The sequence below is a fragment of the Heterodontus francisci genome, chromosome 1, assembly GCF_036365525.1.
Source record: "Heterodontus francisci isolate sHetFra1 chromosome 1, sHetFra1.hap1, whole genome shotgun sequence".
Classification (NCBI taxonomy): domain Eukaryota; kingdom Metazoa; phylum Chordata; class Chondrichthyes; order Heterodontiformes; family Heterodontidae; genus Heterodontus; species Heterodontus francisci.
Window position 1 is genome coordinate 87,598,244 of NC_090371.1, and position 21,513 is coordinate 87,619,756.

The window sequence follows — 21,513 nt, forward strand, 5'->3', positions numbered from 1 at the left end:
TTCCTGAAGTGCTGCAGTGTCCACATTGAGTCTACTGAGCTCGTTGTTAATGATGGCGGTCTTCTCAGAGTCGTTGGTTTGTGTAAGGTCATCCGACAGGCCAGGACACATAGTTCTGACGTTCCAGCTTGCAAAACGAAGGGCTGGTACCTTCTTTCCTTTTTTTGTCATGCTGTTTGTTGTGGTGTTGCAGTCCGCTTAGCTACTTGTAAAAAGAGAAGTTAACAACTAAAGTGCTACAGTCATAATCTCCTTTAATTAGTGATCTTAATTGGAAGATATAATGTGACTTCTTGACCATCTAGTGAGCTTGTAGGATAATAGAAATTAGTAATATATATTGGATCACAGAGTACAATGGTCTGTATGGAATTCAGGGTGCTTAAATTTCAGCTTGTCGAATAATTTAAGATTAAATTGATTTAATTCAAAGGCATTGTAACAGGAAAGCCCAGTTTGATAGCTACTTACTTTAAACGGAGAACATGCTGATGCTTTGGAGTATTCCTGGGATGGTATTGCTGGTGCATTGGGGAGAATGAGGGGAATGACCCACTATATTAATTCTCTTTTTCTTTCTTTTTTATTGTCTATATCTCCCTTTCCTTCTTTCTTTCTCTCCCTCTATAATTCAGCAGGACAAATAGAGAATATTTGGTATACCATCCAATTTTACTGTTGTACTACATTCAATTGGCTTGACTTTCACACCCAAAAATGGGTGGGTTGTGCTTGAATATGAGAGTAGACCAGCAATAGACATAAAAGTAGATTGTAAATGCTTCAATGGGAGGAATTTATGCTCGCGGTGGAGGTCTCAACGTCAGGGGAAACTACGCCAAGAGCCCAGCGTCGCCACTTTTTCAGAAGACCCGCCGAATTCAGTGCCAATTAGGACTTAAGTAGACAGCGGCGGGCCTTCTATAGGATTTAGGACCCCGTCACTGGAAGTCCCGTCCTTGGAGAGCTGCCTGCCAATCAGAGGCTGGCAGCTGCAGTGCCACTGTGGAGGTCGTGGCTGCTGCTGGAGATGACCGTCCTGGAAGCCGAGGATTGTCGCTAGACCCAGGCTTCAGGTAGGTCAGGGCGGGAGGGGTATCACAGAGCCCCCCTTCCCAATGCTGGGTCCCTCATTCAGGTACTAAGTGCCTTTTAACAAGGACCCCACCCCACCCCCCCAAGAGCCGGGAAGCAGCCCACATGGTTTTCCATGCCATGCTTCCCATGTGGCAACAGGGCTGCCTGCCGCACGGTTAAGTGCGTTGCGACAGAAAGACACCATTAATTGGGGTTAACTACCCAGTTAAGGGCCTCAATGGGTGGCAGGGCGGGAAGGCCATTCACAGGTCATCTTGCCCTGGACTAAATTTAGGCAGAGGCAGGATGGTGGGGGAACCCCACCACCAACCCTCCCAATTTTATGCTGTCTTCACTTCCAAACCCACCACGGGGAACAGCATAAAATTCTACCCTATATGTATGTAAATAGGAATCGATTAGTGAAAGTAAACTTGGTCCCATTAGAGACAGAGACAGGTGAAATTATAATGGGGAGTAAGGAAATGGCTGAGACATTAAACAAATACATGACCTGACGATCAGCATCCTTGAATTTTTAAAGAGGTACCTGCAGAGATAGTAAATGCATTGATTTTGATCTTCTACAATTCCTCAAATTTTAGAACAGTCCCCAAGGATTGGAAGGTAGCAAACATAACCACACTATTTAAGAAAGGAGGGAGAGAGAAAATATGGAACAATCACCTAACATCAGTAGTAGGCAAAATGCTGGAATCCATTATTAGCGACATGGTAACAGAGCACTTAGAAAATCATATTATGATAAAGCAGAATCAGCGCAAATTTATGAAAGGGAAATCATGTTTGACAAATCTGTTGAGTTTTTTGAAGATGTAACTAGTAGAATGGATAAGGAGGGACCAGTGGAAGTAGTGCATTTGGATATTCAAAAAGCATTCGATAAGGTACCACACAAGATGTTATGGGATTGGGAGTAATATAATTGTATGGATTGAGTATTGGTTTATGGATAGAAAACCGAGACTAGGAATAAATGAGAACTAGCGGGGTATCGTAAGCATCAGTACTTAGGCTTCAGCTATTTAGAACCTGTGTTAATGATTAGATGATAGGACTGAGTGCAATTTATCAAAATGTAAAGTTAGGTGGGAAATTATGCAGTAAGAAGGATGCAAAGAGGCTGAAGAGGGATATGTACAGGTTGGGTGAATGGTCAAGAACATGGCAGATGGAATACAATATGGCGAAGTGTGAAGTTATTCACTTTTGAAGGAAAAATAAAAAGCAGAATATTTTTTAACGGGGATAGACTGGGAAATGTTTGCATTCAGAAGGACCTGGGTGTCCTTGATCATGAATCACAGAAAGTTAACATATCGGTGGAACAAGCAATTAGGAAGGCAAATGGTATGTTAGAATTTGTTACAAAGGATTGGAGTATAAGAGTAAAGAAGTCTTGCTCCAGCTATACAGGACATTGGTGAGGCCACATCTGGAGTACTGTGTGCAGTTTTGGTCTCCTTACCTAAGGAAGGACAGACTTGCCCGAGAGGGAGTGCAACAAAGAGGGGACTGTCCTATCAGGAGAGATTGAGTAAACTGGGCCTATTTTCCTGGAGTTTTGAAGAATGAGAGTTGATCTAATTGAAACATATAAAATTCTTAAGGGGCTTGACAGGGTAGATACTGAGAAAATGTTTCCCCTGGATGGGGAATCTCGAACACGGGGTCTCAGTCTCAGAATAAGGGGTCAGCCATTTAGAAATGAAATGAGGAGAAATTTCTTAATTCAAGGGTTGTGAATCCTTGGAATTCTCTATCACAGAGAGCTGTGGATGTTCAGTCATTGAGTATATTCAAGACAGAGGTTGATAGATTTTTGGGTGCTACGTGAATTATGGGATATGGAGATGGAGGCGGAAGGTGGAATTGATGTAGAAGATCAACCATGATCTTGTTGAATGGCAGAGCAGGCTTGAAGGGCCATATGGCCTTCTCCAGCTGCTATTTCTTATGTCCATAGTATACAATGTTTAAAATCTCAAGCTCTACCTTAACCCACCTCCAACCTGGCCACTTATGGGTTTAAAGGTCAGACAGCCAAACCACTTCCAGGAGGCAGGTTGACAATTTAAATTTTCTAATGATGCGAGCAACCTCTGATTTAACCTGTTTTACAGGAGTAACTGTGGCTTGCTGGTTTTTATAGACCTGGGGAAACCCAGAAGTTCAAGGAGGTGAGGATAGCTTTGGGGAGAAATTAAGTGCCTTTTCAGCACTCCTTGTGGATCAAGAGGAGCAGAAATGCTCCCCCCTGCCGCCCCCAAGCTCCCCCTCTCAGACTACTCCCCTACACAAAGTGCCCCAGGTCAGGAGGGGCTCCTGCCCCCTGGAATTGGACATCACCCCACTGCGCTGCAGGGGTCAGTAACCACCCACTCCGGTGTTGGGGAGCAGATAATCAGACACCCCCTGCTCAGTCACCCCAGGATCAGGGATCGGATTTAACTGCGCCTGCGGTCTGGTCCAGAGTGCTCCCTGCCCAACTGGAAGCCAAACCTGTCAATAAGGTTGACTTCCAGGCGGGCAACCTGTAAAGCGTAAAACTCCATGGCCTGCTGGGAAACCCGGACGTCAGAAACACAAACCCCCCCGATCCCGTGCAAGCCTACTTAACCTGTGTCTGTTGAGAATAAACACAAGAAATGCTGGAATCACTGAGCAGGTCTGGCAGCATCTGTGGAAAGAGAAGCAGAGTTAACGTTTCGGGTCAGTGACCCTTCTTCGGTTCCAAAGAATGGTCACTGACCCGAAACGTTAACTCTGCTTCTCTTTCCACAGATGCTGCCAGACCTGCTGAGTGATTCCAGCATTTCTTGTTTTTGTTTCAGATTTCCAGCATCCGCAGTATTTTGCTTTTATATCTGTTGAGAATAAGTTTAGTTCTCTGGGCCAGGCTAAATCCATAGCTTTCAGGTTCAGAGGTGTGACTTTCAGCTAATCTAATCTGTCAAAAAGCACAGCAAAACCAGTTGTTTGTTTTTTTAATCCTTATTTTTTCTAACTTAATATTGTCACTATATTTATGGCATCTTTGAGTGGGAGCATGGTCCAAGTTATGGACATTTCCATATCTGTCAGAAAGTAACATGAATGGGAAAGGGCAATGGACCATTTCTTTTGGTTGTTATTGATAAGCCATTAGAGAAGTAAAACTCAGTCTCAGGGGACTCTCAGAAATGATTGTCAGACAGGACTGGGATTGAAACTTTGGCTTCCTATTGGGAGTCTGGTCTGGTACATTGGCATTGGAACAAAAGGAATGCATCTCCACTGATTAGTGTTTTAATTAATCCATTATTGCTACTTTCATAATTCCCACCTCAAATAAAATTTTAGTGTGAAGTTAAGTACAGAAGACAATGGTTTAGTGCATCTCTACAGAGAAATAATTGAGCAGCGTCAGATGCTGCTTTAACATCAGAGCTACAATGGACCTGATCACAAAGGAAATCAAAACTCATCTAGTGCAGAAATCAAATTAAATTTAGCCAATAAAAAACTGAAATCAGGATGCCCAAATCTTCTTGTAGCCTACTAATTATCTGGTATCTTGTTGCTACTGATTGTTTTAGCCCATCTATATTCAGCACTACGTCTCCAGAATAGCTATTCTCCAGCAGTTATTTTCTAAATTTGAAAATTAATGGCATTGAAGAGTGCACCTCGGCTGTTAGCGGATATAGGGCATCATGCTAGTTCCTGGGCATCACTGCTTTTTAAAACCAAACAGGAAACATTTATAGATGATGTGTGCACAACTGTGAACCGTATGAATCAAGTAATGTACTAAAACCAGTGAAAGACTCTAATTGCAAACGTCGAACTATCTGTGCAGAAGGTGCTTTAGGTCCTTGAGTGATGTGCCTGGGACTGACTGCACTCCTATAGGTTATTGTTTGTTCTAATGTTATTACTTGAATACTGTTCAGATATGCATAATTCTACAAATATAATGTACCAAAAGAGGAGTCAAGATCAGACTCGTCGAATATGATTGTTGCCTGTGGCTCCACTGTCTCTAAATTGTCAGACTGCTTGTCCAACATCCAGTATTTGATCAGCAGAAATTTCCTCTAATTAAATATTTGGAAGATTAAAGCCATAGCCCTTGGTTCCCATTACAAACTCCGTTCCCTAGCTACTGACTCCATCCCTCCCCTGGCAACTGAATGAGGGTGAAGCAGACTGTTCACAACCTTGGTGTCATATTTGACCCCATGAGCTTCTGACCATATATCCATACCATCGTTAAGACCACCTATTTCCACCTCCGTAACATTACCCAACTCTGTCCATACCTCAGCCGATCTGCTATTGAAACCCTCATCCATGTCTTTGTTACCTCTAGACTTAAATATTCCAATGCACTCCTTGCCAGCCTCCCATGTTCTACCCTCTGTAAACTTGAAGTCATCCAAAACTCTGCTGCCCAAGAATACTTAGCTATGAAGTGTAATAATGTAGAAAATAAGAGAGGAAGCAACAAAATTATACCTTTTTAAACTTTTCTTGCTTTTATGTAAAAATAAAAACGCCACATTTTACCCATTAAATTAATTAGAATTAGAATTAGAACATTACAGTGCAGTACAGGCCCTTCGGCCCTCGATGTTGCGCCGACCATCTGACCTACACTATTCCATTTTCATCCATATGTCTATCCAATGACCACTTAAATGCAAAGAACCTTATCGCATCTTTTAGTAAACACGTACAATCCTTGTCACCCACAGTATGCAGTACTCTCAAACCAAACAAATGTTGTAAAATTCATCTTGTTAAGCTGTAATATAGCAGAATGCAGTGCAACTTCCAAAATATCTGTTTAGCTCAAAACTACAGATAAGAGAACAGAATGCAAGTATTGAATATACACACACTCATTAAATAACTGCAGTAGGTGACAGGAGCAGACTACAGATGCATATGTTTCCCAAGTTGAGCACATACATCTCCAAAACCTACCAAAGTGTTATTATTTTATATAAATTAACTTACACAATATGTATACTGTGTACCTTTTGAGCCATATGTACTGTGGGGTTGAAAGGTTTGTATTGTCATCCAGGACTAGGTAGAGACACAGCAATTGTCCTGCTCCGAGTGGCAAGCCTGATATTGGAAGTATTTCTCTGATGGCTCAGTGAGTGTATCTACTGCGTAGATAAACCAGGAAGAACTGCAAACTAACTCAGAATAGACTATCATTATTGGGATGGTAGGACACTCCGCCACCACGATTGCGTGGCGTATTGGGGACATATTTCCAATACTTTTTAATTAAGTCTTTAACCCCTCACCCAACCCTTTCATACACATCTTGTAGGGGTTAATGCCTAAACTCACACATGATTAATGGCAAGGTATTAGAGGGCACCCAATATCTATCCCGCCAAGAAGTCAGTACTTTCTAGAAAGGAAAAATTAGCAAAGCAGAAGTAAGGTTCACACTTGAAAAATGAACAGTCGCGCAAAGTGCTACATGACTGCTAATGTCCGTGCAACTTTATTCCAGTGTGAATCATACCTTGAACAGATGAAGAATAAGGGAAGAAGTTGACAGAGAGAAAAGGTGTGGGACTGTGTGGGTGTATAGTGTAGTGTTTGTAACTCCTTGTTAGGTGTTTAACATAGGTGCTAAATTAAGAAAAATAATTTGCATGTTCTGATTCAGCATACAGTTGCCAAAGATAAATTTTCATAAAAGTAACTGACAGAAAACTGCAAAAATAAATTCATTAAGAAACAGGCTAAATAAATGCATGGGGAAATCTTGATTGTGATACAGTGTGCACAGTCATTTTTTTCTCAGCAAAAATTTACATTTTCATAGTGCCTTTAATGTAGAAAAGCATTTTAAGGCATTGGTGGACCAGGATCCAATGCAGGTCAGTGAGCACAAGTGTGAAGGATGAACAGAATGTGGAGTGAGTTAGGATATGGGCGGAAGGGTTTTAGACTTGTTGAAGTTTATGGATGGTGAAAGGTGGGAGGTCAGCCAAGAGATCATTGGAATAGTCAAGTCTAGAGGTGATTAAAGCATTGATGCCGCTTTCAAAAGCTGATAGGCTGAGGTGTACAGGAGTGTGTGATGTAATGGGTGAAAGTCTTTATAATGGAGAGGACATGGGGTCAGAATCTCAATTCTGGGTAAATGAAGTGACTGTAAAGGGGGATGGAATTGGTGGCGAGTGTGCGGAGCTTGGGGCAAGGGCTGAAGATAATGGCTTGCATCTTAATGTTTAACTGGATAAAATGGATTAGCTGTCTGACAAGTAGTCTGAAGGGGGAGGTCGAGAGAGAGGTGTAGCTAGGTTTTGCCAGCACACATCTGCATGGCCTTTGGAAAGAATCACTAAGAGGAGGGGGCCGAGGATAGATCATTTGGGACTCCAGAGGTTGCAATGTAATAATGGGAAGATAAACCATTTCTGGAGATGCTCTGGTTACAGTTCAATGGATTGGAATTAGACTAGGGAAGCCCCACTGAACGGGACAGTGGAGGAGAGGCATTGGAGGAGAATAGCATCATTGACCACATCAAAGGCTGCAGAGGTTGAAAAGGACAAGGGGGATAGTGCACTATGGTCACAGTTGCAGAAGATGTCATTTGTGACTTTGATTAGGGCTGTTTCAATACTGTGGCAGTGGTGGAAAGCTGATTGGAGAGATTCAAACTTGGAGTTGTGGCAAAGACTGTTATGGATTTGGGAGGCAATAAAACGGGTTTAAGAACTTTAGAGATGAAAGGTAAGTTGGAGATGGGGCAGAAGCTTGCAAGAACAGAGGCGGGCTTTTGAAGAGTGATTGGGGTGATGAGTAGAGAGAACCATTTACAATGTCAGTTAACCTAAGGACCATGACGGTTAGGTGGGTGGTCAGCAGTTTAGTAGCAATGGGGTCAAGGAAGCACAGGGTGAATTTCATAGAAAAGATGAGCTTGAACAAGGCAGGGAAGGATAAAAGAATCTGTAGAAAGATATGGGTTCTGGGCTAGAGCAGGAGCCTTGGGGGTTGTTTAACATGCTGGGTAAAGGGGAGGGGAGATACGGCAGAGGCAACTGTTCTCATTGTTTCTATGAGCTTCTTACATATGTTGGCACAGGTGAAAATCTCAACAAATACTCTACATCAATAGGAATTCCAAGCTGCACTTTGAATACTGACAGTTCCATTGGTCTGTTTTCACCTAATTCAATAATGGTTTTTCTCTTCTATAGCAAAACAAGAAGGATTGTAATTCATTTGTTTGTTTAGAATTGTTGAACTCTGAATATGTATGTACATGCATTAGACAAAATACATAATCATCATAACATGACATGCAGATCAGCATTTACTACTTTACAGCATTACTTTGCCTAATTTTAAAAATCACGTTCGGTGTTTATAATGGCTATGACTTAATGAAGTGACACTGTCGATTCTTTGGCTACAATTAGTTTTATTGTGGATATAAGCAGCTCCTATAGATGACCAGCATCATGACAGTAACTGTATTATGTTTGAAATATAAGAGGGTAAGCTGACATTAAATATTTCAGCAGATCTACTGTTTGCCCTAGTTTCTGTTGCTAAAATGATATAATTCAATACAATTCAAAAAGTGAGACCAAATCATTTACCAGGTCATTGATTAATGATAGTAACAGTTTTCCTTATTCCATTACAATTTATGTCTAAAGTCCTAAGATTGTTTAACCATTTCATGGTGCAATGATCTTTAGAGGCTGACTCCAATAAGGATAGCTGATTTTGCAGGGATTTGTTAAAAGTGTAGTTGCTTAAGAAGTATAATCAGTTATTTAAGTCGTATTGTCTTATTGTGTTTGACTTGCAAATTGAAGCTTTTTTTAAGTTACTACTTAAGGCAAATTCCTGGGTTTTATGAAATACATGTACAGTATTAAGCTATTTTTGCATTGAATGCTATATATGGCGCATCTTGACACCGTAAATGGAAAATATTTTCAGAAGTAAATAAACAAAATAAGGAAATATTTTTCAAATAGTCTTTTTTGGAAAATTATTCCCCTGGATAATATTTCATAATTGCTGCTCTGGTATCCTCGCCTTTACTTGCTGCTATCATCACGTTGGTTGATCTTTATAAAAAGCAATGAATTGAGATCTTTTACTTGCTTTTCAAACTTTTGAATGAGCCTCAGATTGTTGTGTCATATTCTGTCATGATTTTGACATTGAACAACATGGTATGAAGATTCATTGTCAGTATGGGTTTAACTATAATGATAAAAGATGTCCTCCCTTGGTTTTGATATTGAATAATGTTATATGAAGAATTAAACAGATTAAGGGACAGTTTTTATATTATGTACTTACTATTAATACAATTTTAATGCTTTTATTCTTCAGAGCATGAGAAGCACAGGCTCTGTAAAAGTGCAGACTACATGAATTTGCACTTCAAAGTGAAATGGCTGTATAATGAATATGTCCGAGATCTTCCAGCTATCAAAGGGACTGTACCTGAATATCCAGCGTGAGTCTGTAGAGTCATTAAGACCGCTATCATTACAAGGGTTGAAACATACTCCACTGACAAATTGATTTGAAGGCTGTATAATATATAATAGAAATATGTATCTGTATATTAAATCTGAATTCATAATGCATGTCATCAAAAGAGTTCTAACGCTGACTCATTTATGACTTTATTAGAAGTTTATTTGCATCTTGACACCTGTGGTCTTGCATACTGTAGGTGGTTTGAACAATTTGCAATGCAGTGGTTGGATGAGAATGAGGAAGTTTCATTGGAATTCCTACATGGTGCTCTTGAGAGAGATAAAAAGGATGGGGTATGTATCCAGGAGCTATACATTTTTAAATTATGCCTATTTGGAAAATAGAGAGTTAAGCATTTGATGAGGAACCTGACTTAAATACACAGAAACCTCAAGTACACTGCAGATATTTGTTTCAGCTGTTGTAAACCGGTCTGTCTTCTACTGTCCTCCCCCACCCCCTGACTAATTGTTTGTGCTGCATGTTTGGTATGGGGTGCAGAGCTTAGACCCACCAGACGGATGCTATCTTGACCTCAGCTGACCTTTCAGCTTTAGAGTCAGTTGCATACTGCTTCCAAGCCTCTGTCAGGAAGTTCCTTAGAAAGGAGATATATTTCTGACATGGCAGACCTAAGGAGCCTGCCATTTCATCAGAGTGCAGGCAGTCTCCATGTTGCCTAAAAAACAAAATCACTTTGAAAACTACTTTGATTTCCCTTGTTGCGTCTGTGCATTTGCATCAGTCTTGGCTGCAAGAAAGATTGAGCTGAATTTTTCCCAGCCCCATGGAGACGGGGTTGGAGGCGGGTGGACCAGGAAATTAGGGGAGAGTTATGTCGGGACAGCTCCCCAAAGCATTCCCACCTCCTGGTGAATTTCCCAGGGTGGAAGGGAAAGAAAGTCAGCAGTCCGTTCCAATGGGGCAAGCAGCTAATTCGGCTCCTTAATGGCCCAATTGGGGCCATTTTCCGATGGAGATGGGATCTTCCCATCATTGGAGAAGCCCACCACTGTGTGCAGAGCCCACCAACTTTCTAGAGGTGGTCTCCCAGCAGCAGGCCGAGGACGCTATTGGAGCCAGAGGCTCCATGCCTCAATAAAGACACCCCCAAGACAAAAGGCCGCCGCTGCAGACAAAATCCATCCTGTGAAGCGGTTCCCCCTCCACGCCGATGGCCTATTTGCTGTAGGCCTTTTCAATATGACATTGGCAAAAGACGTGAGAGACCAGGTGGACACCGCAATGGGCCCTCTGATTTGGCCTCCCGCTTCACCTGTCTGCCCGCAGTGCTTAATTGGGTGGGGCTGCCAGAGACGGCTTCTTAACTGACAGCCTCCAGGAGGACCATGACTGAGATCCCACCATGGCCACTTCCAAGTTCTCGACTCAGAATTGAGGCCGATGTCCGGATTGTTACCCAGCTGGGAAAATCCAGCCCATTGTTCCTCTCGCTTTGTCGACCATTGAGCACTGGGTGCCTGGGTCAAACAGGCATCTCTTGCATCCAGCGTTTGAACAATGTAAATGGTGGAGGTTGTATCTGCTTGATTTGCATGCAATTTACAAACACTCACCCACACATGGATGCATGTATTTCATGCCAGTGGGACCAGAGTAGAATAAGGAATGAATTCCTAATGTTGGTGCAGCCTGGTAATTTAACCAAACGTGTCGTCTTTCCTTTCTGTGCACATTTCTGTCCATCACTAGTGGATGGCCTTTGACAGATGATGCACAATTTTTCTTGTGCATGGAAGCAAATTGAAGACTCATATGAACATCTGACATAGGGGCAGGAGTAGACCATACAGCTCCCCAAGCCTGATCCACCATTTAATACTATCATGGGTGATCATCTGCTTCAACTCCACTTTTCCGCTTGCTCCCATATCCCTTGATTCCCTGAGTGACCAAAAGTCTGTCTATTTTGGCCTTAAATATATTCAACTCTTTGAGTGAAGAAATTTCTCCTCATCTCAGTTCTAAATGATTAGCAAAAGCAAAGAGAAAGTTTTTCCAGGCACTCTTATGCATCTTCTGCTGGTTGGTTGAAAAGCAGCATTATTTTTTTCCTCTTCTGACACCGCCCCCCCCCCAATTTTCTCCTCATTTAGCCTCTTCTGAATATGGTGTCTTAGGTGGGTTACTGTTCATGAGTTGCATCAGTATTTTGTCCAAGCAGCTATTTCTTCACTTAGGAGCACAGATGGTGAATGCCATCAGGCTGTTTGAACATTGCAGGAGGAAGAATGAAAGTATCACAGTTGAGCACTGATGATCACAGGGTGCCCGAATGGGAGGGCCAACCCCCACCCCAAGCTCACAGGGAGGCCACCAGGGTTCATCGGGCAGTCTCTTCACATGGCAGAGGGACCATCCACTGCTGGTAAAATGCCAACCGTGATGAAAAGAGGCACTTAATTGGTCACTTAAGTGGCTCAATTTGCCTCTGGGTGGGAGGGCTGTTCTCCACCTTCCCCCCCTGCTAGTAAAATGGCATGGAGGTGGGAGGACAACAGGCATTCCAGCCCCACCTTCCTTAGCCATTTACGCCCCACCCCCCTCCAGCATCCCAGCCTGTCCCCAGAGGGGGAGGTAAAATACAGCCCACCCAGACAGCCCAGATTAATTGGCGGACAGAAGGCAGCTGGGATTCCAGACAGATAAGTGTAAAGTGATGGGATTATGGCAAAGAAGCAAGTAGAGTACATACTATATGGTAATATGCTTGACATAAAAGGTTGAGAAAAGAATGTGGGTGTTTTGTGGATAAGTTTTAAAATCCATTGATTCAAAGACAGTAGATAGTCCAGGAAGCAAATAAAACATTGCAATGTGTAGCTAGGGTGTGAATGTCATATCTGAAAGTCAGTTGACATCAGGGTCCAACTCTCTGGTGGGTGTAAGTCCAAGGAAGCAATGTTAAAGTTATATCTGGCCTTGCTAAGCCAGCATTTGGAATACTGTGCTCAGCTTAATCTCCTCATTAGATAATGAGATGGATTTATGAACTAAGGAGATGAGTTTGGAGGAAATATTATTTATCCTGGGGCTTTACTCACTTGAGAAAAGGGGAATAGCAGGGCCTAATGTAAGTCTTTAAGATGTTTACCGGTATGGGAAAACTAGATCCAGGGAAGGTCTTTTGTCAAGCACAGAAGTTGAAGATTAAGGTGTAGAGTTTAAAATCTAAGAGCATCAAAGGGAAATGAGAAATATAGGCAACACTTTTTTTTAGTAAAGTGATAGAACTGTGCAACATCACCAGCGACGATGATCGAACTGCAAACAATGGCAAGATTTGAAAAAGGACGCATCAGGAAAGGCAATACAGGGATATTAGATCTAGAATCTGCAATGAAACTAATGGTTCAAAAGGGTAAACTAGATGAACCAATGATATTTAAAACCTAAATTACCATGTTACTATATGTGCAGTAGTTAAATGTAAATTGTTTAGTTGAATCTATTTTCGCTGTTCCCGATGTTGCCCAGGTCCCCTGTCATTTTGTCCGTGATGGGGAAGGCCTTCCTGCCCCAGGCCAATCGAGGCCCCTAAGTGTGCTCCTCCCGCCTCCGCCTCCTCCTGCCTCCACCGTCACAGCGGGGAGATGGCGACAGGTAAAGCCTGGCGGCCTCCTAGCAGATTCAGGGGGCAGGGGGGAGTCCCTCCTCTTGGGAAATCCATGGCCGTGGAGAGCCCCCGTTTTGGTGATCACCGCGCTACCAGGAAGACACCTCCCCCACCCTCACCAACCCCACCCCCTCAACCTCTCGCCGGGGCCTGCCGGTGGCTCCGACCCCACATGTCTGTCCTGGGGTCTTTGGACATCTTCGGACTGCAGGGTTTCCTACTGTACTGGCAGTGGCCACTGCACAGCTGCTGGCCTTCCGATTGGCTGGCAGGTCTGGAGGCAGGAACTTGTCCCTTAAAGGGATGGCGTCCCGATAGTGGACAGTTAATTGCCTGCCTGCCGTTAAATAGCATCGGGGGTCTGTTGGAGGGCTGAGGTGTGGTCTGCTCCACCTTGCGGCCTGCCACTGGGACCCCCATCGCCATAATAACATGCAGCATGTCTCTGCTGGTTTAGAAAACTCACCCACTTAAACTGAGTGTTTTTTTAGCCAACTAGCAAAGAAAGCTGCTACCTATCTACAGTCAGTTTGCACTTTACACAGCTGTCTTTGGGCACAGTGTGGGAACCAGTTGAAGAATTATTGAGTTTAAAAGCATTTTAAAAAGAAAATAATCACAAGTTATTGCAAATGAGGAGAGCCATTTGTCCAATTTTAAAGACCCTAAAGTCATCCCATTGCATCATCCAAGTGTTTATTAAAGTATTCCAGGAGTATTGTCTCCACTACTCTACCTGGAGGTTCATTTCATGCATTGATCACTCTTTGTGAAGATTCTTTTTGCCTTTTACTCGTTTCTACTGTTCCACTCTCACAATTTGTTCTTAAGTAATTATCCAGATTTACCTTTTCTACACTATCATCTATCTTGTATGTTAATCTGCTAATTGTGTATCAATTGTTGGATTACATGCAGGTGGAGGGTTTTAATTGGGGGTCTTACTTGACCACTTATAAGCAGATACGTACTGCAAGTGGTGGAGGGTTTGAGTGAGGAGCAACATGTTTGTAATCCTTTTACTCTGTACAATAAATATAAAACTGAGTAAAGATAGACTCCAGCATTATCCTTCCATAACAAGCTTTCTGGAGTTTAACATGGTGGCAGAGGATGGTCGCCAAAAGCTGAAGGTTGGAAACTAGGAAATTCTTTTTACATAGAAACCTAAAATCTCAAGGGCTATTGAGGAAAATATGGCAGAAAGCAAGTGTCAGTTGTCAGGGTATGATTACCCTCTGATGTTCTCTGAGTCTGAACCATATGACCAGTGGAAGAATGAAGTGGATATGTGGACACGGGTTACAACTCTTCCAAAGACGAAACAGGGTATGGCCTTGGTGTTGTCACTTCCTACCAAAAGTAAAATCAGAAGTGAAGTGTTTTGTGAACTGGATGGCTCGGCAGTTGGGTACTGATCTTCTGTTCGAATTCTTGGATGAAATTTATAAAAAAGATGACCTATTGAATGCGTATGAGGCGTGGTCAGACTTGGATAGAATTCAGAAAGCAGATGGTTATTCAATGGAGGAATATATCTTGGGATTTAACAGACTGTACAGAAGATTGAGGAAATTCAATTTAGAGATCTCTGATTCAGTGCTAGCATTTAAATTGCTAGATTGTGTTCGGGTGTCGCTCATGGACAGGCTCCTGGTTCTATCTGGGGTTCGGTTCTAGGACAAAGACTCCCTGTCGGATTAAATGCCTGCAACGTTAAAGAAATTCCTGGGGAATCAGTCATTTCCAGCAGCCCTGGTAGAACAAACTGGGCATTCTGCAGTGACACAAAGAATGGAGGACTCAATATTTACTAGATTTCGAAATGGTCCAGATTCTGGAAGCAGGCATAAGTACAATGAAAGAGTTAAAGACAGCAGGCATAAGTACAATGAAAGAGTTAAAGACAGGAGGAATGAGGACGAAAGCACTTTGAGCAAGTCTGACTATTACAGGAGAAGACAGAATTGGAACAGCAATCATAGGCGAATGAATCTCATGAATGCCCAAGGAACAGTTAATAGGTACTTCAGATGTGACTAAAAGTATCATTATGCAATGAACTGCCCTAAGCCGAGGGGCAGAGTCCTCGAAATAACACACGACGCGGAGAATTCTGAGGCAGAAGAGGAAGATATTGATGAAGCTGAACGAATTGTACTAGTCACAAGGCTCTTTAGTCCTGTGCTGAATGTGTTAGTTGCGGATTCATTCAACTGTGCTGTATTGGATTATGCTTGCACGTCAACAGTATGTGGAACTGATTGGTTACAGTGTTATCTGGATTCACTTTGTAGTGAGGATCGATGCAAGGTTAAGGAGTATAAACGTACTACCAGCTTTAGGTTTGGTGATGACAACACATTGAAGTTACTGAAGAGCGTAGTAATTCTATGTAAAATAGCTGGAGTAAGCCACTTTATCAGTACTGATGTAGTCTCTGGTGAGATACCTTTACTGTTGAATAAGCCTTCAATGAAAAAAGCACAAATTAAACTTGAGCATGATAAGGCAATTGTTTTTGAAAAGTCAGTGAATTTGCTAGTCAGGGCATTATTGTATACCCTTAACAAAACCTGATGTTTCTCGTCAGAATGTTAGAGAAGTATTAATGGCATCAGGTGTTTAAAATCAAAGATAAAAAGGAAATTTTCTTAAAGTTATGCAGACAATTTGCTCACCCTTGTCAGAGATTTAAAACCCTGCTAAAGGATGACCGTGTGATTGATGAGTATATGAGGATAATAGAAGAGATTAGTGAAAAGTGTGACATCTGTAAAAAGTATCAGAGGACACCACTACATTGTCAGTCTTCCATTGGCACGTGACTATAATGAGGTAGTTGCCATGGATTTAAAGGTGTGGGACAAAGACAAGAATATTTTCATTCTACATTTTATAGACCTAGCAACTAGATTTAGTCTTTCTACAATAATAAATACCAAGGACAATAGGGTGATTATAAACAATTATGGAGAAATGGATAGGGACTGGACTTGGGGCAGCAGCTAAGTTTCTGACTGATAACGGAGGGGAATTTGCCAGTGACCAGTTCAGAGACAGTGTGAAAACATGAACATTATGGTTATGAATACTGCAGCTGAAAGTCCTTTCAACAGTGGGCTTTGTAAAAGGAATCACACAGTGGCTGATGAAATGCTGCATAAAATCTTAGCTGACCAGCTGCAAGTTGACTACTGCCCTGGATTGGGCAGTTCATGTAAAGAATTCGCTTCAGATGGTTGGAGGATATAGCCTCTATCAATTGGTCTATGGGTGGAATCCCAAATTGCCTTCTGTACTGTGCGACGTTCCTCCTGCTCTAGAAAGTACTACAGTTAGTTCCATTTTTTTCTGCGTATTTGAATGCTTTATATGAAGGCTTTTATGAAGATTGAGCTCTGAGAAAATTCGGAAAGCTCTAAGACATTGTATAAGGCCATCTGAGGCAGAATTTAATTCAGGAGAGTTGGTCTATTATAAAAGAGAGGGTCATAGTAAATGGAAGGGCCATGGTAAGGTAATCAGTCATGTTGGTAAGACTGTAGTTATCAAGCATGGAAATCAAACTGTTAAGGTTCATTCCTCGCAATTGATCGGGGTTGATTACAAAATCTCAGAATCTGAGCAGTTGATAGAGGGACACGATGCACCTTGTACCTCAAATACTCATGTGTTTTGTGATGAAGGTCCTGAGGAACAGATTGAGGTAGATCAAGGGTTGTATAGTACTGTCAGGGATCATGACGCTCAAGAAAGAGCTATCGCATCTAAAGGACAATTGCCCCGAGTAGGTACTTGGGTAACATATATTCCAGAGGGGTCTAATAGATGGAGGGATGCAACAATTGTGGGATGTGCAGGAAAATCTACACGCAAGTTTAAATATTGGTTAAATGTTCAAGATGATGGCCAAGAAGCAAGGTCCATGGATAGGCAGAATGGGATGAAAGAGTGGAGGGTAAGACAGTGCAGTGCAAGTCCTAATAGTCGGTCTGGAAGTGACTCTTGTGTAAGGAAGTGATCACGTACTGGGGAAAGAGCCTCCACTAATTTGTGAGGGAGATCGTCTAGCAACAGGCCCTAAAGACATCAAAGTGCTGATAGAGGCTGTGGTTTGAGCAGATTCCACAATGAAATGAAGGCTAGAGAGCAGTCTCGGAATAGAACTAGAAGCAGAAGTCCTCATGACCGTGTAGTTTTAGTGGCCGCCAATAAACTTGAGGATAAACTAATAAGAGAAGCAAAACGTAAGGAATTAGAGAGTTGCAGAGAGTTTGGAGTTTATTCTGAGGTACCAGATAGGGGACAGCCAGCCTTGTCACATAAATGGATTTGTACTAAAAAAACTTCCTTCCCGATGAAACTTTATGAGGCTAAAGCAAGGCTAGTTGCAAGCAGTTTTGAAGAGCGACTGGGTGATATCGATGTTAGAGTGGACTCTCCTACAGCTGGAAAAGTAATCTTGAAAATCTTTTTAACTCATTTGGCCACATATTCATGGGAGTGTTCTGACATAAAAGCTGCATTTCTGCAGGGTGATACCTTTCAGAGAGAAGTGTTTCTGAAACCACCCAAAGAGGCAGCAGATGCAGAAGGAAAACTATGGAAACTGCACAAATGCATCTATGGCTTTAATGATGCTTCCAGGATGTGGTGTTTCTCGGTGAGATCTGTTCTGTTGAAAATTGGTTGTGCTCAACTAAAAGCAGATCCTGCCGTTGGTATCATAAAGGGAAACTTTTTCAGGCATCTTCATGGTGCACATTGATGATTTCTTATGGGGTGGTACTGCGGATTTTGAGAAATATGTTATTAAGATTAGGGCAGAATTTAAGATTGGGAGTCAGACTTGTGAGGCCTTTAAATATATTGGTTTTGATATTAAGCAGACTAAGTCTGGAATAACTTTACATCAACAATCCCATTTAGAGAGTGTTACTCCCATCCCGGTTAATCGTGTTAGGTCATTACAGAAAGATGATGATATATCTAAAGCAGAGACTGAGAAATTGCAAAGTTTGATTGGTCAATTAAACTGGTGGTGCTCTCAGGCTAGGCCTGATGCTAGTTTGATGTGCTGCAGTTAAGCATGACAATGAAACATCTGAAAGTTGAGAATGTTTTCAGGGCGAATAAAACATTAAAAAAAATAAATCTGGAGAAATGTATACTGATGTTCCCATCCTTAGGTGACCCAAAGAACACAAAGCTGCTAATTTATAGTGATGCTTCACACACTAACCTTGCTGATGGGTATTCGAGTGCAGCTAGTTTCATAATATTTCTGATGGGTAAAAATGGGAAATGTCCTTTAGGAAGCTAAGAAAATAAAACAGGTCGTTAAAAGCACATTAGCTGCAGAAACACTGGATCTTGTGGAGGCAGTGGATATGGGGTTCTATTTGTCAAATATTTTGGGTGAAATTCTGACCAAGGAGCATATTGAAGATAGGATACCCATGTTCCCACAAAGAACAATTATCCATATAAGATTCAATGTATACTCTACAAATACTGAGTGATAAAAGACTACGTATTGACCTTGCTGGAGTGAAACAAATGCGGAAGAGAAAGGAAATCTCAAAACTTAAGCGGGTAGATGCATGTCATCAGCTATCCGATTGTATCCCTAAAACAAATGCTAGTGCAAAGAAATTGTTAGCAGTGCTAGAGGAGGGGCATTTCACAATGTAATACTTTGTACCCAATCTGGAATTTATTTTGAATTGTTGTTTCAGCATGTTAATCCATGTCATATTATAAAAGAAAGAAGGGAATCTGTTAATTGTATATCAATTGTTTGATTACATGCAGGTGGAGAGTGTTAATTGGGGTCTTACTTGAGCACTTATAAGCAGACACTTACTGAGACTGGTGGAAGGTTTGAGTGCGGAGCTACATGTTTGTAATCCTTTTACTCTGTGTAATAAATGTGAAACTGATTAAAGATAGGCTCCAGCATTATCCTTCCGTAACAAACTTTCTGGAGTTGTAACTTTATATACCTCCTGAGATCAATGTTCTAGGCTTTAAATCCCAGTTCTTCCAGTCTTTCTCATAATTCAAATCTTTGGCAATAGTGATCAATATTGTGACTTTTCTCTACCCTGCCTTCAGTGTTGAAATATTTCGGTGACCAGATCAAGACACAGTCCTCAAGGTCTGATTCAGCCACAGCCCTGTGCTGATGGATTATTACTTCCTCTGATTCAGAGTATAATTCTGTTTGTTCAGCATTTATATTTCAATACTCGATTGACTTTGATTGTTCCACATTAGTATTGAATGTCAAGCCTAAGACGCCTTGGTTTCTTTCAAATTCATCCTTGAGTATTTCAATACCATTTATGAAGCATGTGAATTGCCCATATTTACTAATTATGCCCGTCATTGTTCTACCCATATATATATTTTATCCAACTGATTCTGTAAATTCTGGGCTGATTTTCATGCCCTTCCTTTTCAAGCCCTTCCTAGTTTGGTATCATCTGCAAATCTGACCAACCTTCATTTGAGTTTCTGAATCCAAATCATTAGATTAGAAATAGTTGTGATCTCAACAATGAGTTCTGGAATATCTCACTCAGGAATTCCCCCTACAGGAATATCTTTTTTGGGAATGTAATCCCAGCAGGAGAAAAATTAATAGATCGAAAGATATGTTAATAAGGTAAGATAAAGTAAGGCAGGAGGAGGCTCATATGGCGTAGAAACACTGCCATAGACCTGTTGAGCCAAATAACCTGTTTCTGTGCTGTAAATTCTATTAATTTTCACATGGTATTTTGCTTGTTTCTGGGGACCAGCAAATAGTGATAATCAAAATCTTGAAAATCAATCACTAAGACACAAACTGCATTTATTCCCTTTCACAAATGGTATTCTTGTGAAAATTATAACGAGTCTCAAATGCGTTTTGAGATTAGTGGTGTTCTGGTCCCTTTTGTGTAAATGAAAGTAGAAAAGTGTTACCATTGCCATTACCTTAACTATGACACAACCTTAAAAAGTAAAGAGAAAAGTAAAAGGAAAGTAAGCATTCCTGAATCTCCTGAACTATAAACATGAATCCAATTTTAATCAAGGGAATGCCAAGTGATTCCAAGGGAAAAATGTGTATTTTTTGGGTTAGAAAAATTAAATGTGTTCTCGTAGTTTGTATTGTCTTATTGTAGCAGGTGCGAAATGCTTTGATTTCAAAACTGAATTTATATGTTGTACATCAGTTCCAGCAAACATCTGAACATGCTTTGTTCTCCTGCTCGGTGGTGGATGTGTTCACACAATTAAATCAGAGCTTTGAGATTATCAAGAAACTCGAGTGTCCTGATCCAGTGATTGTTGCTCATTACATGAGGAGATTTGCAAAAGTAAGGACTTTTTTTTCAAGATATCAGCTGAAAAGATTTGACTAAAATATTTGAACTTTGGTGGTGACTCCTGTTGTATTTTGTTACCGACAACTATAATCACATTTTTTTTCAATGAGTATTTCATAGAGCACATTCTTTTAAGGTATGAATGCAGGGGAGCTGAAAAGCACATGATAGGAAAAGTGTTTTTACAGATACTTATTATGGTGAAAAGGGAGGGTGACTGGGATATGTTGTCTGAGAATTTTAAGTGTACAGAACTCCTCCCTTTTTGTGTCCAGGAGCCTGTCTGAAACAAGCTTATTTTCATTCAGTAGAATTTCAGTTCAGACACGTTAACACTTAAATATATTATCATGGAGTGCTCTTGAGTAAACCAATGATTCCCAGCTAGTCTGAATGCTTTGTGACCAAAGGGTTGATTTTAACCCTTCCCACCCAGTGGAAATCGGGCAGGCTGTCAGTTAAAATGGTCACATTGACATACTCCCTTCAATCCCGCTGCCTTCCAGTTGGTTGAGAGCAGGTGAAAGCAACACCCATCCGAGGACAGCAGGGTCCTCCTTTAAATATGCTCCAAAGATATCATTGGGGCCTGACCGAAATTTTAACCTGATGTCTGTGTGGAGATGCTATTGTGGCTTCCTCACCAGGCTAACCTGATGGCAAGAGGAGCAGGGCTGGAGGTGGCCCAGAAAAGGTAGATTAATATAAAAAAAATTGTTTCCCTGTGGTCTAGGAGGGGCAAGAGTCCTCCTCTCATCCCTATGAGGATTTCCTGCCTCAGACCATAATGTCCTCCTGATCCCCTCTGCCTACCACTTACTTGAGTATCCAGGGACCGTTCCTTCAGGTGTCCTCCTGCTG

The 21,513-nt window shown here is 41.5% G+C and overlaps 1 protein-coding gene across 1 annotated transcript in view; it reads left to right on the forward strand.

The window, feature by feature from the left end:
• The window catches only part of LOC137370623 (protein unc-13 homolog B-like), a 783,931-nt gene that overhangs the window by 650,434 nt on the left and 111,984 nt on the right, over positions 1-21,513 (forward strand). Inside the window, exons 26-28 of the mRNA XM_068032730.1 lie at positions 9,481-9,607; positions 9,830-9,926; positions 20,500-20,643. Coding sequence (XP_067888831.1) covers positions 9,481-9,607; positions 9,830-9,926; positions 20,500-20,643 — 368 coding nt within the window. The remainder of the gene's footprint in view (positions 1-9,480; positions 9,608-9,829; positions 9,927-20,499; positions 20,644-21,513) is intronic.